The sequence below is a fragment of the Salmo salar genome, chromosome 05 (genome assembly GCF_965601325.2).
Source record: "Salmo salar chromosome 05, fSalSal1, whole genome shotgun sequence".
Taxonomy (NCBI): domain Eukaryota; kingdom Metazoa; phylum Chordata; class Actinopteri; order Salmoniformes; family Salmonidae; genus Salmo; species Salmo salar.
This window is the reverse complement of record NC_138295.1, coordinates 93,329,985-93,345,000: the sequence shown is the minus strand read 5'-3', so window position 1 is coordinate 93,345,000 and position 15,016 is coordinate 93,329,985. Positions and strand designations below refer to the sequence as shown.

At 42.4% G+C, this 15,016-nt stretch overlaps 1 protein-coding gene across 1 annotated transcript in view; it reads left to right on the top strand.

Moving 5' to 3' along the window:
• The window catches only part of LOC106592327 (uncharacterized), a 45,796-nt gene extending 31,010 nt beyond the window's left edge, over window positions 1–14,786 (top strand). Inside the window, exons 8-9 of the mRNA XM_082975979.1 lie at window positions 10,832–11,454; window positions 11,670–14,786. Of these exons, the coding sequence (XP_082832105.1) occupies window positions 10,832–11,454; window positions 11,670–12,146 (1,100 nt within the window). The 3' untranslated portion in view covers window positions 12,147–14,786. The remainder of the gene's footprint in view (window positions 1–10,831; window positions 11,455–11,669) is intronic.
• Window positions 14,787–15,016: the final 230 nt, after the last annotated feature.

Below are 15,016 nucleotides of genomic sequence, written 5' to 3'. Positions count from 1 at the left end.
AATTTTAATTTACAACGACGGTCTAGGAACAGTGGGTTAACTGCCTTGTTCAGGGTCAGAACGACAGATTTTTTTTTACCTTGTCAGCTCAGGGATTCAATCTAGCAACCTTTCGGTTTCTGGCCCAACGCTCTAACCACTAGGCTACCTGCCGCCCCGATATAGAGGGGATCAGACCCTAGGCTGTGTACTGGAGGTATTGCTCTGTAGGGTTCTGTACATTAGAACTATCTACATGTTATTCCTCAGGAAAACAGCCTTCATCCCATTGTCTTGTTACGAATATAAACACATCTCAGTACTAGAGGCCGTCACTACAGACACCCTGGTTCGGTTTCCGGGCTGTATCACAACCGGCTGTGATTGAGAGTCCCAATTGTGCGGCTCTACCATTGGCCCGGTGTCGTCCGGGTTAAGGGAGGGTTTGGGCCTGGGTAGGACCCGGCATTGTAAAATAAGAATTTATTCTTAACTGACTTGTCTAGTTAAATAAAGGTTCAATAAAACATTTTTAAAAATGACCTTGTATTGGAACAAACACCGCTTGCTCTGAATAGAACCATGTTCAGTGGCAATGCATTTTCATGTCAACTCAATTAGCACTTTAAAACCGAAGGATATAACAACATTCCATGTTCAATGCCATTTTCACAACCACGTTGTATAGAGAATGAATAACATTAACATTCAATAGAAAAGGAATGGAAGTAGGAATGTGGTTTTTCTTGTTTGACGGGTCGAGGATGTTGGCAATGAAGTTCAGTTCTTTTCTTAACTTCTGTTGTGATCAGGCTTTAGTGTTAAACCATATTTCTGTTCGTTATGAAGCAGAAGAAAGTGTTCCAGGAAAGCATTTTCTAACTGCCTCTAGCCGTAGTATCACGACAGCATACACTACAGTTTTATCAACCCTGGTTGATGCTTGGTAGAACTCAACTTTTAGTCCATTATGTGTTTATACATAGTCTCTGTCCCAAATGGCATCCTATTCCCTACATAGTGAACTACTTTCAACCTGAACCCTATGGTCAAAAGTAGTGCACTATATAGGGATTAGGGTGCCGTTTGGGACATAGCATTGGGCAGAGTGTAGGCAGAGTGTACAGTAGGCAGAGTGTAGTCAGAGTGTACAGTAGGCAGGGTGTAGGCAGAGTGCACAGTAGGCAGGGTGTAGTCAGAGTGTAGTCAGAGTGTACAGTAGGCAGAGTGTAGGCAGAGTGTAGTCAGAGTGTACAGTAGGCAGAGTGTAGTCAGAGTGTAGTCAGAGTGTACAGTAGGCAGAGTGTAGGCAGAGTGTAGTCAGAGTGTACAGTAGGCAGGGTGTAGTCAGAGTGTAGTCAGAGTGTACAGTAGGCAGGGTGTAGGCAGAGTGTACAGTAGGCAGGGTGTAGGCAGAGTGTAGTCAGAGTGTAGTCAGTGTACAGTAGACAGGGTGTAGGCAGAGTGTAGTCAGATGGTAGTCAGTGTACAGTAGGCAGAGTGTAGGCAGAGTGTAGTCAGTGATTAATACAGAGACTGTTAATCCAGCCATCAGTGAGGTGAAAGACAGTTTTATAAGCAAACCACCAGATTAAAACAACTCCGTCTCATATCATAAAAACGTAACGTCGCCTTTGATGATTATCCCAGTCTGTGTGATAGATCTATCCATGATGCCTCCATCCAGTCAAAAAACAATGTTAAAAACATGATGTACAAACAGACATGTCAGGTCTACATGCGTCTTTTGAATGTGTCCAGTAGCTAGCAGTCTTTGAGTTAGCTCTGCTGAGTCCCCCAGTACATCAGGAGAATAGTAGCTAGCAGTCTTTGAGTTAGCTCTGCTGAGTCCCCCAGTACAACAGGAGAATAGTAGCTAGCAGTCTTTGAGTTAGCTCTGCTGAGTCCCCCAGTACATCAGGAGAATAGTAGCTAGCAGTCTTTGAGTTAGCTCTGCTGAGTCCCCCAGTACAACAGGAGAATAGTAGCTAGCAGTCTTTGAGTTAGCTAGGCTGAGTCCCCCAGTACAACAGGAGAATAGTAGCTAGCAGTCTTTGAGTTAGCTCTGCTGAGTCCCCCAGTACATCAGGAGAATAGTAGCTAGCAGTCTTTGAGTTAGCTCTGCTGAGTCCCCCAGTACAACAGGAGAATAGTAGCTAGCAGTCTTTGAGTTAGCTCTGCTGAGTCCCCCAGTACAACAGGAGAACAGTAGCTAGCAGTCTTTGAGTTAGCTAGGCTGAGTCCCCCAGTACAACAGGAGAATAGTAGCTAGCAGTCTTTGAGTTAGCTCTGCTGAGTCCCCCAGTACAACAGGAGAATAGTAGCTAGCGGTCTTTGAGTTAGCTCTGCTGAGTCCCCCAGTACAACAGGAGAACATTAGCTAGCAGTCTTTGAGTTAGCTCTGCTGAGTCCCCCAGTACAACAGGAGAATATTAGCTAGCAGTCTTTGAGTTAGCTAGGCTGAGTCCCCCAGTACAACAGGAGAATATTAGCTAGCAGTCTTTGAGTTAGCTCTGCTGAGTCCCCCAGTACAACAGGAGAATATTAGCTAGCAGTCTTTGAGTTAGCTCTGCTGAGTCCCCCAGTACAACAGGAGAATAGTAGCTAGCAGCCTTTGAGTTAGCTCTGCTGAGTCCCCCAGTACAACAGGAGAACAGTAGCTAGCAGTCTTTGAGTTAGCTAGGCTGAGTCCCCCAGTACAGCAGGAGAACAGTAGCTAGCAGTCTATGAGTTAGCTCTGCTGAGTCCCCCAGTACAACAGTAAAGTAGTAGCTAGCAGTCTTTGAGTTAGCTAGGCTGAGTCCCCCAGTACAACAGGAGAAACTAGAGCAGTTGAAAGGTGGGCTGTGTCCCAAATGGCACCCTATTCCTTACCTAGTGCACTTCTTTCAACCAGAGCCCTATGGGCCCATCTCAGAAGTAGTGCACTATATAGTGAATACGGTGCCATTTGTGTTGCTGTTACATGTTACAGTGAGGAGTGTCTTAGACGTTAGACAACATGTCAGACAGGAAACAGGACTTAATGTGATCCCCTTCATCTCTCCATTCCGAATGCAAAGGTTTCTGATGACCCTTTGAAGGTCGATTAGGGGATTCAGAGAATAGAGGTTAGTCTGTCACGCTGATCTGCTAACCAATGTTTTTTAGGTGACACACAGACGGCATCCCATCTACACACTGGAGGCTGGTGTCATTTTGAATCGGAGACCGTCCCACTTTTGCTTTTTGCATGTGGCTGTGCAAGCCAATCCAAGCCAATCCAAGCCAATCCAGGCCAATCCAAGCCAATCCAAGCCAATCCAAGCCAATCCAAGCCAATCCAGGCCAATCCAAGCCAATCCAAGCCAATCCAAGCCAATCCAGGCCAATCCAAGCCAATCCAAGCCAATCCAAGCCAATCCAAGCCAATCCAGGCCAATCCAAGCCAATCCAAGCCAATCCAAGCCAATCCAGGCCAATCCAAGGCAATCCAAGCAAATCCAAACCAATCCAGGCCAATCCAAGCCAATCCAGGCCAATCCAAGCCAATCCAAGCCAATCCAAGCCAATCCAGGCCAATCCAAGCCAATCCAAGCCAATCCAAGCCAATCCAAGCCAATCCAGGCCAATCCAAGCCAATCCAAGCCAATCCAAGCCAATCCAGGCCAATCCAAGGCAATCCAAGCAAATCCAAACCAATCCAGGCCAATCCAAGCCAATCCAGGCCAATCCAAGCCAATCCAAGCCAATCCAAGCCAATCCAGGCCAATCCAAGCCAATCCAAGCCAATCCAAGCCAATCCAAGCAAATCCAAACCAATCCAAGCCAATCCAGGCCAATCCAAGGCAATTCAAACCAATCCAAGCAAATCCAAGCCAATCCAAGCCAATCCAAACCAATCCAAGCCAATCCAAGCAAATCCAAACCAATCCAAGCCAATCCAGGCCAATCCAAGGCAATTCAAACCAATCCAAGCAAATCCAAGCCAATCCAAGCCAATCCAAACCAATCCAAGCCAATCCAAGCCAATCCAAGCCAATCCAAGCCAATCCAAGCCAATCCAAGCAAATCCAAACCAATCCAAGCCAATCCAAGCCAATCCAAGCCAATCCAAGCCAATCCAAGCCAATCCAAGCCAATCCAAGCCAATCCAAGCAAATCCAAACCAATCCAAGCCAATCCAAGCCAATCCAGGCCAATCCAAGCCAATCCAAGCCAATCCAAGCCAATCCAAGCAAATCCAAACCAATCCAAGCCAATCCAGGCCAATCCAAGGCAATTCAAACCAATCCAAGCAAATCCAAACCAATCCAAGCAAATCCAAACCAATCCAAGCCAATCCAGGCCAATCCAAGGCAATTCAAGCCAATCCAAGGCAATTCAAGCCAATCCAAGCAGGTCAGATGTTTTCAGGATCACAGAGAGAGTGGCCCCTGAGAGTTGAAATTACATAATATAGAGTAGTATCTAGTATTCATGTTGCCATAATACATAGTAGTATCTAGTATTCATGTTGCCATAATACAGAGTAGTATCTAGTATTCATATAGCCGTAATACAGTGTAGTATCTAGTATTCATGTTGCCATAATACAGAGTAGTATCTAGTATTCATTTTGCCATAATACAGAGTAGTATCTAGTATTCATATAGCCGTAATACAGTGTAGTATCTAGTATTCATGTTGCCATAATACATAGTAGTATCTAGTATTCATGATGCCATAATACAGAGTAGTATCTAGTATTCATATAGCCGTAATACAGTGTAGTATCTAGTATTCATGTTGCCATAATACAGAGTAGTATCTAGTATTCATGTTGCCATAATACAGAGTAGTATCTAGTATTCATATAGCCGTAATACAGTGTAGTATCTAGTATTCATGTTGCCATAATACAGAGTAGTATCTAGTATTCATGATGCCATAATACAGAGTAGTATCTAGTATTCATATAGCCGTAATACAGTGTAGTATCTAGTATTCATGTTGCCATAATACAGAGTAGTATCTAGTATTCATTTTGCCATAATACAGAGTAGTATCTAGTATTCATATAGCCGTAATACAGTGTAGTATCTAGTATTCATGTTGCCATAATACATAGTAGTATCTAGTATTCATGATGCCATAATACAGAGTAGTATCTAGTATTCATATAGCCGTAATACAGTGTAGTATCTAGTATTCATGTTGCCATAATACAGAGTAGTATCTAGTATTCATGTTGCCATAATACAGAGTAGTATCTAGTATTCATATAGCCGTAATACAGTGTAGTATCTAGTATTCATGTTGCCATAATACAGAGTAGTATCTAGTATTCATGATGCCATAATACAGAGTAGTATCTAGTATTCATATAGCCGTAATACAGTGTAGTATCTAGTATTCATGTTGCCATAATACAGAGTAGTATCTAGTATTCATGTTGCCATAATACAGAGTAGTATCTAGTATTCATATAGCCGTAATACAGAGTAGTATCTAGTATTCATGTTGCCATAATACAGAGTAGTATCTAGTATTCATTACCCAGTCTAGGCAGATAGTAGAATAATTCCCTGTGGTGTCATTACCCAGTCTAGGCAGATAGTAGAATAATTTCCTGTGGTGTCATTACCCAGTCTAGTCAGATAGTAGAATAATTCCCTGTGGTGTCATTACCCAGTCTAGGCAGATAGTAGAATAATTCCCTGTGGTGTCATTACCCAGTCTAGGCAGATAGTAGAATAATTCCCTGTGGTGTCATTACCCAGTCTAGTCAGATAGTATAATTATTCCCTGTGGTGTCATTACCCAGTCTAGGCAGATAGTATAATAATTCCCTGTGGTGTCATTACCCAGTCTAGTCAGATAGTAGAATAATTCCTTGTGGTGTCATTACCCAGTCTAGGCAGATAGTAGAATAATTCCCTGTGGTGTCATTACCCACTCTAGGCAGATAGTATAATTATTCCCTGTGGTGTCATTACCCAGTCTAGGCAGATAGTAGAATAATTCCCTGTGGTGTCATTACCCAGTCTAGTCAGATAGTAGAATAATTCCTTGTGGTGTCATTACCCAGTCTAGGCAGATAGTAGAATAATTCCCTGTGGTGTCATTACCCAGTCTAGGCAGATAGTATAATTATTCCCTGTGGTGTCATTACCCAGTCTAGGCAGATAGTAGAATAATTCCCTGTGGTGTCATTACCCAGTCTAGGCAGATAGTAGAATAATTCCTTGTGGTGTCATTACCCAGTCTAGGCAGATAGTAGAATAATTCCCTGTGGTGTCATTACCCAGTCTAGGCAGATAGTAGAATAATTCCCTGTGGTGTCATTACCCAGTCTAGTCAGATAGTAGAATAATTCCCTGTGGTGTCATTACCCAGTCTAGTCAGATAGTAGAATAATTCCCTGTGGTGTCATTACCCAGTCTAGGCAGATAGTAGAATAATTCCCTGTGGTGTCATTACCCAGTCTAGGCAGATAGTAGAATAATTCCCTGTGGTGTCATTACCCAGTCTAGGCAGATAGTAGAATAATTCCCCGTGGTGTCATTACCCAGTCTAGGCAGATAGTAGAATAATTCCCTGTGGTGTCATTACCCAGTCTAGTCAGATAGTAGAATAATTCCCTGTGGTGTCATTACCCAGTCTAGGCAGATAGTAGAATAATTCTCTGTGGTGTCATTACCCAGTCTAGGCAGATAGTAGAATAATTTCCTGTGGTGTCATTACCCAGTCTAGTCAGATAGTAGAATAATTCCCTGTGGTGTCATTACCCAGTCTAGGCAGATAGTATAATTATTCCCTGTGGTGTCATTACCCAGTCTAGTCAGATAGTAGAATAATTCCCTGTGGTGTCATTACCCAGTCTAGTCAGATAGTAGAATAATTCCTTGTGGTGTCATTACCCAGTCTAGGCAGATAGTAGAATAATTCCCTGTGGTGTCATTACCCAGTCTAGGCAGATAGTATAATTATTCCCTGTGGTGTCATTACCCAGTCTAGGCAGATAGTAGAATAATTCCCTGTGGTGTCATTACCCAGTCTAGGCAGATAGTATAATTATTCCCTGTGGTGTCATTACCCAGTCTAGGCAGATAGTAGAATAATTCCCTGTGGTGTCATTACCCAGTCTACTGTGTCATCCTCCCAGAGCAGAGAGAGAGAGAGGGAGAGAGGAATTCGCAATTCATTATTTACCCCAAACCTGGGTTTAAATAGTATTTTAAATTATTTAAAATACTTTAGCTGGTCTTGATTGAGCTTTCTTGGCGTTTGGACCAATAGAAAAAAATCCCAAAACGTCAAACCCAACCTACTTGGCCCTACAGGCATGATAGAGGAAACGCTTGGAAGTATTTGAAAGATTTCAGATAGTATTTGAACCCATGGCTGATTCAGCCTACACCGTCTATAGTGTTGTGTTGTTGACTGTATAATGCAGATGGACGTTCAGTTGGACTTCACTGAGCCACAGGAAGCTGTAACTCTAATCTAATCCAGAAATACCCATGGCAACGTGTTGTTGGGTGTGTTTTAGTTAGCGTGTTGTTACCATGTTGTGACTGTGTTGATACCTGGTGTTAAGAGCAGTGTATGTTCTTCTTCTTGATTTAAAGGGATTGGACAAATCATACTAAAGCACCTGACTGGACTACATAGACTAATATACCTTAATGATCTATCTTCAGGTGTTTTCATCCGTCTTGGTTGCTACCTGGTGGTGTTAAGATTTGTAAGTCGCTCTGGATAAGAGCGTCTGCTAAATAACGTAAATGTAAATGTTAAGAGCAGTGGTTGTCTTGGTGATGTCTTCAGGTGTTTTCATCCGTCTTGTTTGCTACCTGGTGGTGTTAAGAGCAGTGGTTGTCTCGGTGATGTCTTCAGGTGTTTTCATCCGTCTTGTTTGCTACCTGGTGGTGTTAAGAGCAGTGGTTGTCTCGGTGATGTCTTCAGGTGTTTTCATCCGTCTTGTTTGCTACCTGGTGGTGTTAAGAGCAGTGGTTGTCTCGGTGATGTCTTCAGGTGTTTTCATCCGTCTTGTTTGCTACCTGGTGGTGTTAAGAGCAGTGGTTGTCTCGGTGATGTCTTCAGGTGTTTTCATACGTCTTGTTTGCTACCTGGTGGTGTTAAGAGCAGTGGTTGTCTCGGTGATGTCTTCAGGTGTTTTCATACGTCTTGTTTGCTACCTGGTGGTGTTAAGAGCAGTGGTTGTCTCGGTGATGTCTTCAGGTGTTTTCATACGTCTTGTTTGCTACCTGGTGGTGTTAAGAGCAGTGGTTGTCTCGGTGATGTCTTCAGGTGTTTTCATACGTCTTGTTTGCTACCTGGTGGTGTTAAGAGCAGTGGTTGTCTCGGTGATGTCTTCAGGTGTTTTCATCCGTCTTGTTTGCTACCTGGTGGTGTTAAGAGCAGTGGTTGTCTCGGTGATGTCTTCAGGTGTTTTCATACGTCTTGTTTGCTACCTGGTGGTGTTAAGAGCAGTGGTTGTCTCGGTGATGTCTTCAGGTGTTTTCATCCGTCTTGTTTGCTACCTGGTGGTGTTAAGAGCAGTGGTTGTCTCGGTGATGTCTTCAGGTGTTTTCATCCGTCTTGTTTGCTACCTGGTGGTGTTAAGAGCAGTGGTTGTCTCGGTGATGTCTTCAGGTGTTTTCATCCGTCTTGTTTGCTACCTGGTGGTGTTAAGAGCAGTGGTTGTCTCGGTGATGTCTTCAGGTGTTTTCATACGTCTTGTTTGCTACCTGGTGGTGTTAAGAGCAGTGGTTGTCTCGGTGATGTCTTCAGGTGTTGTTAAAGGCATTAGACAAGGAAGCTAAAGTAATACCAAAGCCTAGTAAAGAAATGGAATGGAATACACCTCCTGTTTATCTCAATTAAACTGCTCTTTCAGGTGTTGTTGACTCAGCCGTCTTGTTTGGCAGAGAGATTTATTTTTGACAATTTTATAAGTACACATCGCAAAAAGACATATGCATCCTCACCCTAGTGAACCATAATTTTTTTGCTAGTAACTGTCAAAATATACTGAGGATTGACAGAAAGTACTATCGTAGGTTTTCCTATGAAAACCAAATTAACCCTGTAGCTCATATCATAGTGAAATACAGTGACATCAATTTACATGAGTAGCAGATAGCAGAATATTGCTCCTGTCCGGTATTCCCTGCTTTAAACAGATAATGACTTTACCAGCCCAGCCTAGCTATGTAAATTAGCCAGGGTCTGATATCTGACTGTACTGAGCAGCTCTGTAGTTCAACCATATGTCTGTTTCCCAATTCGCACCCTATTCCTTACACAGTTCACTACTTTTGATTAGAGTCCAATGGGCCCTGGTCAAAAGTAGTGCACTATGTAGGGAATAGGCTGCCGTTTGGAACGAATTCTATGTCTGTCTGAGGGAAGCAGACACCAAAGTACCTAGTCATCCAGTCATCTTCAATGCCTAGCCAAATCTAATGGATTTAATGAAGGGGAGATATATTTTTTGTAAATGTTGTATTTAATTTGATTTAGCATTTTTATGAGACACCCCCCCCATTCCCCATACTAAATCACATTAAAATGTTCAGAGTTTGTAGTCGCGTTAACTCTTCTGCTTACAGTGTGTCTGTGTGGTTGGTTGGAAGGAATAGCTAGTGTTAATGAATGCAAAACATTTCCATAAAATATTCAAAGAAGACCCATTATTGCTGTGGCTGTTTCATCTTTGCTGCTAAACTTCAATCAGTTTTGCATTTGAAATGCATTAAATGCCTTTGGTAATCTAGTCTAATCTGCAAAGCAACATTTTTGTCAAAGTGGTTTTATATTATTATTATTATTATTAAACACACCAAAAAAATATGTAACACTTAATTTTATGATGGTATTTTTTTAATTTCTCTTATAATTAAAATCCTTGCTTATCAAGTACTTAAAACAAGCATGTAATTGTCTTGTTTATCAGAGCCTTTAATCTTATTGTCACGTTCGTTGTAAGAAGGAGACCAAGGTGCAGCGTGGTAAGCGTACATCTTACTTTTAATAGATGAATACCGAACAAAACAAAGAAAAATACAAAACGAATGTAAAGTTCTGCAGGCGTCACAGTAGCTATACAAAAACAAGATCCCACAAAAACCCAGTGGGAAAAGGCTGCCTAAATATGATCCCCAATCAGAGACAACGAAAGACAGCTGCCTCTGATTGGGAACCATATCAGGCCAACATAGAAATATATAATCTAGAATGCCCACCCAAATCACACCCTGACCTAACCAAATAGAGAAATAAAAAGGCTCTCTACGGTCAGGGCGTGACACTTATTCTATGTACGAATCTTAAACAAATTACTGAAAAACACAGAATTAGTGTCAATGCAATTGTAAAACTGTGTGCAAATGTTATTTTTTACTGAGCTAAATATATGATAATAATGAGATAATATCTAAATATATGTTAATAATGAGATAATATCTAAATATATGTTAATAATGAGATAATATCTAAATATATGTTAATAATGAGATAATATCTACATATATGTTAATAATGAGATCATTTCTAAATATATGTTAATAATGAGATAGTATCTCATTATTAACATATATTTAGATATTATCTCATTATTAACATATATTTAGAAATGATCTCATTATTAACATATATTTAGATATTATCTAAATACTATGTTTTTAAAGCCACATTCCAGGGTCTTATTTCCAAATGGCCCTGACACTCTGTTTGAGATCTACTCCTATGAGCTGAGGTGCATGAAGGGCTGTTTTACCATGAATAATGTTACTGTCTGTGTACTGTCTGTGTCTGTGTTAATACCATGAGGTGTCAGTGTTGTGCTACGGCTGGTTAATAGTAACACCTCCTTCCTCTGATGCAGACGAGGAGGTGCAGACTGATGAAGGCCCTTTAGAGAATACAGACCAGTCTCCACAGAGTGACCTGTCCACTGAAGAGGTTAAACACAGCTCTCCACAGAGTGACCTGTCCACTGAAGAGGTTAGACACAGCTCTCCACAGAGTGACCTGTCCACTGAAGAGGTTAAACACAGCTCTCCACAGAGTGACCTGTCCACTGAAGAGGTTAAACACAGCTCTCCACAGAGTGACCTGTCCACTGAAGAGGTTAAACACAGCTCTCCACAGAGTGACCTGTCCACTGAAGAGGTTAAACACAGCTCTCCACAGAGTGACCTGTCCACTGAAGAGGTTAAACACAGCTCTCCACAGAGTGACCTGTCCACTGAAGAGGTTAAACACAGCTCTCCACAGAGTGACCTGTCCACTGAAGAGGTTAAACACAGCTCTCCACAGAGTGACCTGTCCACTGAAGAGGTTAAACACAGCTCTCCACAGAGTGACCTGTCCACTGAAGAGGTTAAACACAGCTCTCCACAGAGTGACCTGTCCACTGAAGAGGTTAAACACAGCTCTCCACAGAGTGACCTGTCCACTGAAGAGGTTAAACACAGCTCTCCACAGAGTGACCTGTCCACTGAAGAGGTTAGACAAACCTCATACTTGCATATATTGCTTACTACTGTACATGTGTATCAAGTTTCATGCTTTAAAAAAAAAGTGTACATTATTTTCTATATTATCTATAGCTCAAATACAATTGCAACTGTTTGAATGTTCAACATATTGTTTCTGAAAGACTTATGATCGGCTCATGATGATAGAATCATGTTAATTTGCTAATGTACAATTAATTTCAGAAGCCAACAGAGGACAGTAAATCTACTGACACAGAGGAGAGTCCAGAGGGAGAAAAAGGTGAAAAGGAGGAGACTGCAGTAGCTGAGAACTCCACAGAGGAACAAGGTGATAACAAGGCAGATATTACTAAGACCACAGAGGAACAAGATGATGACAAGGAAGATATTACAAAGACCACAGAGGAACAAGATGATAACAAGGCAGAGATTACTAAGACCACAGAGGAACAAGATGATAACAAGGCAGATATTACTAAGACCACAGAGGAACAAGATGATGACAAGGAAGATATTACAAAGACCACAGAGGAACAAGATGATAACAAGGAAGAGATTACTAAGACCACAGAGGAACAAGATGATAACAAGGAAGAGTCTACTAAGACCACAGAGGAGGACTCAGATAGTGTGGTTGGGGAGAAGAGCCTGGAGACCAAGCTACAGGGAAGTCTGGAGAACCTGGTCCTGGAGAAATGAAGGATGGAGAGGGGAAGGAGAGAGAGAGAAGGAGGAGGAGGCACCGGCTAAAGCTGAGGAGGTTCAACAGATGGAAAAGAGGAGAAAGAGAAAGTGGATAGAGGAGGATGAGATGAATCATACCATGTGGAAAAGAAAGATGAGGAGGAAGTAGACAAGGAACCTGGAACTGAGACAGATTCTGAGACAGAGGAGGGAGGAAGTAGACAAGGAACCTGGAACTGAGACAGATTCTGAGACAGAGGAGGGAGGAAGTAGACAAGGAACCTGGAACTGAGACAGATTCTGAGACAGAGGAGGGAGGAAGTAGACAAGGAACCTGGAACTGAGACAGATTCTGAGACAGAGGAGGGAGGAAGTAGACAAGGAACCTGGAACGGAGACAGATTCTGAGACAGAGGAGGGAGGAAGTAGACAAGGAACCTGGAACTGAGACAGATTCTGAGACGGAGGAGGGAGGAAGTAGACAAGGAACCTGGAACTGAGACAGATTCTGAGACAGAGGAGGGAGGAAGTAGACAAGGAACCTGGAACTGAGACAGATTCTGAGACAGAGGAGGGAGGAAGTAGACAAGGAACCTGGAACTGAGACAGATTCTGAGACAGAGGAGGGAGGAAGTAGACAAGGAACCTGGAACTGAGACAGATTCTGAGACAGAGGAGGGAGGAAGTAGACAAGGAACCTGGAACTGAGACAGATTCTGAGACAGAGGAGGGAGGAAGTAGACAAGGAACCTGGAACTGAGACAGATTCTGAGACAGAGGAGGGAGGAAGTAGACAAGGAACCTGGAACTGAGACAGATTCTGAGACAGAGGAGGGAGGAAGTAGACAAGGAACCTGGAACTGAGACAGATTCTGAGACAGAGGAGGGAGGAAGTAGACAAGGAACCTGGAACGGAGACAGATTCTGAGACAGAGGAGGGAGGAAGTAGACAAGGAACCTGGAACTGAGACAGATTCTGAGACGGAGGAGGGAGGAAGTAGACAAGGAACCTGGAACTGAGACAGATTCTGAGACAGAGGAGGGAGGAAGTAGACAAGGAACCTGGAACTGAGACAGATTCTGAGACAGAGGAGGGAGGAAGTAGACAAGGAACCTGGAACTGAGACAGATTCTGAGACAGAGGAGGGAGGAAGTAGACAAGGAACCTGGAACTGAGACAGATTCTGAGACAGAGGAGGGAGGAAGTAGACAAGGAACCTGGAACGGAGACAGATTCTGAGACAGAGGAGGGAGGAAGTGAAAAAAAAGATGGAGGGTGATGCTTCAGAGACAGGAGAAGATAGAGCGGTGAAGGGAGAGAAGGATGGAGGCAAAAAGGAGGAGAAGGATGATGCAGATACTTCAAAAAAAGATGCCAAAACAGACAAGTCTGCAAAGGAGAAAGGAGAGGGGGGTGACGAAGAGGAGAGAAATGGGGAGGGAGAATCGGAATCCGATTCCAGTGAAGAGGAAGAAACAGGGAAAGAGAACAGAGACCAGGTAAAAGGTTCTAATGACAAAAGTCAAGAAGCAAAGAAGAGCTGAAGTGTTGTTTACGAAAAGCCTTAGGGAGAAGGGTGACAAGACTAGCATGTAGGGAACAAAGAAAAATATCATTATAATCCACGACAACAAAACAATATTAGATACCAGGGTTCTCAACAGGATTTTATTTAACAAGGTGGTGCTGCTGAGCAAAGCGCCTCTCTTACATTCTTTGGGGAATAACCCTGATATCATATGGGATTATATGTGGGATTATATATGAATGGTTGTTTAGTTGCATAGGGGTACACAGCTATAGGGGCGTTTCTATTTGAAGTATAGTATAAATGTATGTCGGCATCACCAGCAGGAAGATGATCCAACAGCTGTTATAACAATTACACAGTGCCTTTTCTCATCAAATAACCATGTAGATCTGTGGTAACTCATTGTTCTTACATGGTCATTAAGTAGTGAGTCATGATACATGACTAAGTTCAAATAGTTTCCAAGTGTTCAAGTGGTTATTATCTGTTGAAACACTGTTAAAAGGAAGTACTGTACTCTTGAGAGATGTGTCTGTTAGGCTTTTAATGTGACATCATGTTCTGTACTCTAATGATATGAAGGAGAGAGAGATAGAGAGAGATGGGGGGAGGAGAGAGAGAGAAGAGGAGAGAGAGGGGGAGAGAGAAGAGGAGGGAGAAGGAGAGAGAGAGAGAGACAGAGAGAGGGAGAGGAGAGAGAGAGAGAGAGACAGAGAGAGGGAGAGGAGAGAGAGAGAGAGAGACAGAGAGAGAGGGAGAGGAGAGGAGAGAGAGAGAGAGAGAGAGAGAGAGAGACAGATTACTGCCTTAGTGTGTATGTACTTGTTCTTTGTTTATTTATCTGTCTGAAAACGGGTATACTATTACATGTTATTATGTATGTTATATTATACTATTACATGTTGTATGATTTGCCAGTGTTTTATATAGTAGCTAGTATAATGAATAAACGACAACAATACAGTACCTCATCAAGCAATAAGAATTAAACAAGACAATACTGTACATTGTTCTGTTCCTGCAATGCTGTTCCACAACGTGCTGCTTCACCCTGTAAAAGATCATCTGTTCTCTGAAACTGTCTTGTAACAGAAGTTTAATAAACTGAAACTAAGAAAAACAATATGTGTATGTATTGAAATGATTTATAATTACAAATAACACAAGTTCACCTTTGAACCGTTTTACTGAAGCATTTATTTGGGTTGCAATTTCTGAGTCTGGTAACTCTAATGAAGTTATCCTCTGCAGCAGAGGTAATTCTGAGACTTCCTTTCCTGTGGCGGTCCTCATGAGAGCCAGTTTCATCATAGCGCTTGATGGTTTTTGCGAGTGCACTTGAAAAAACGTTCA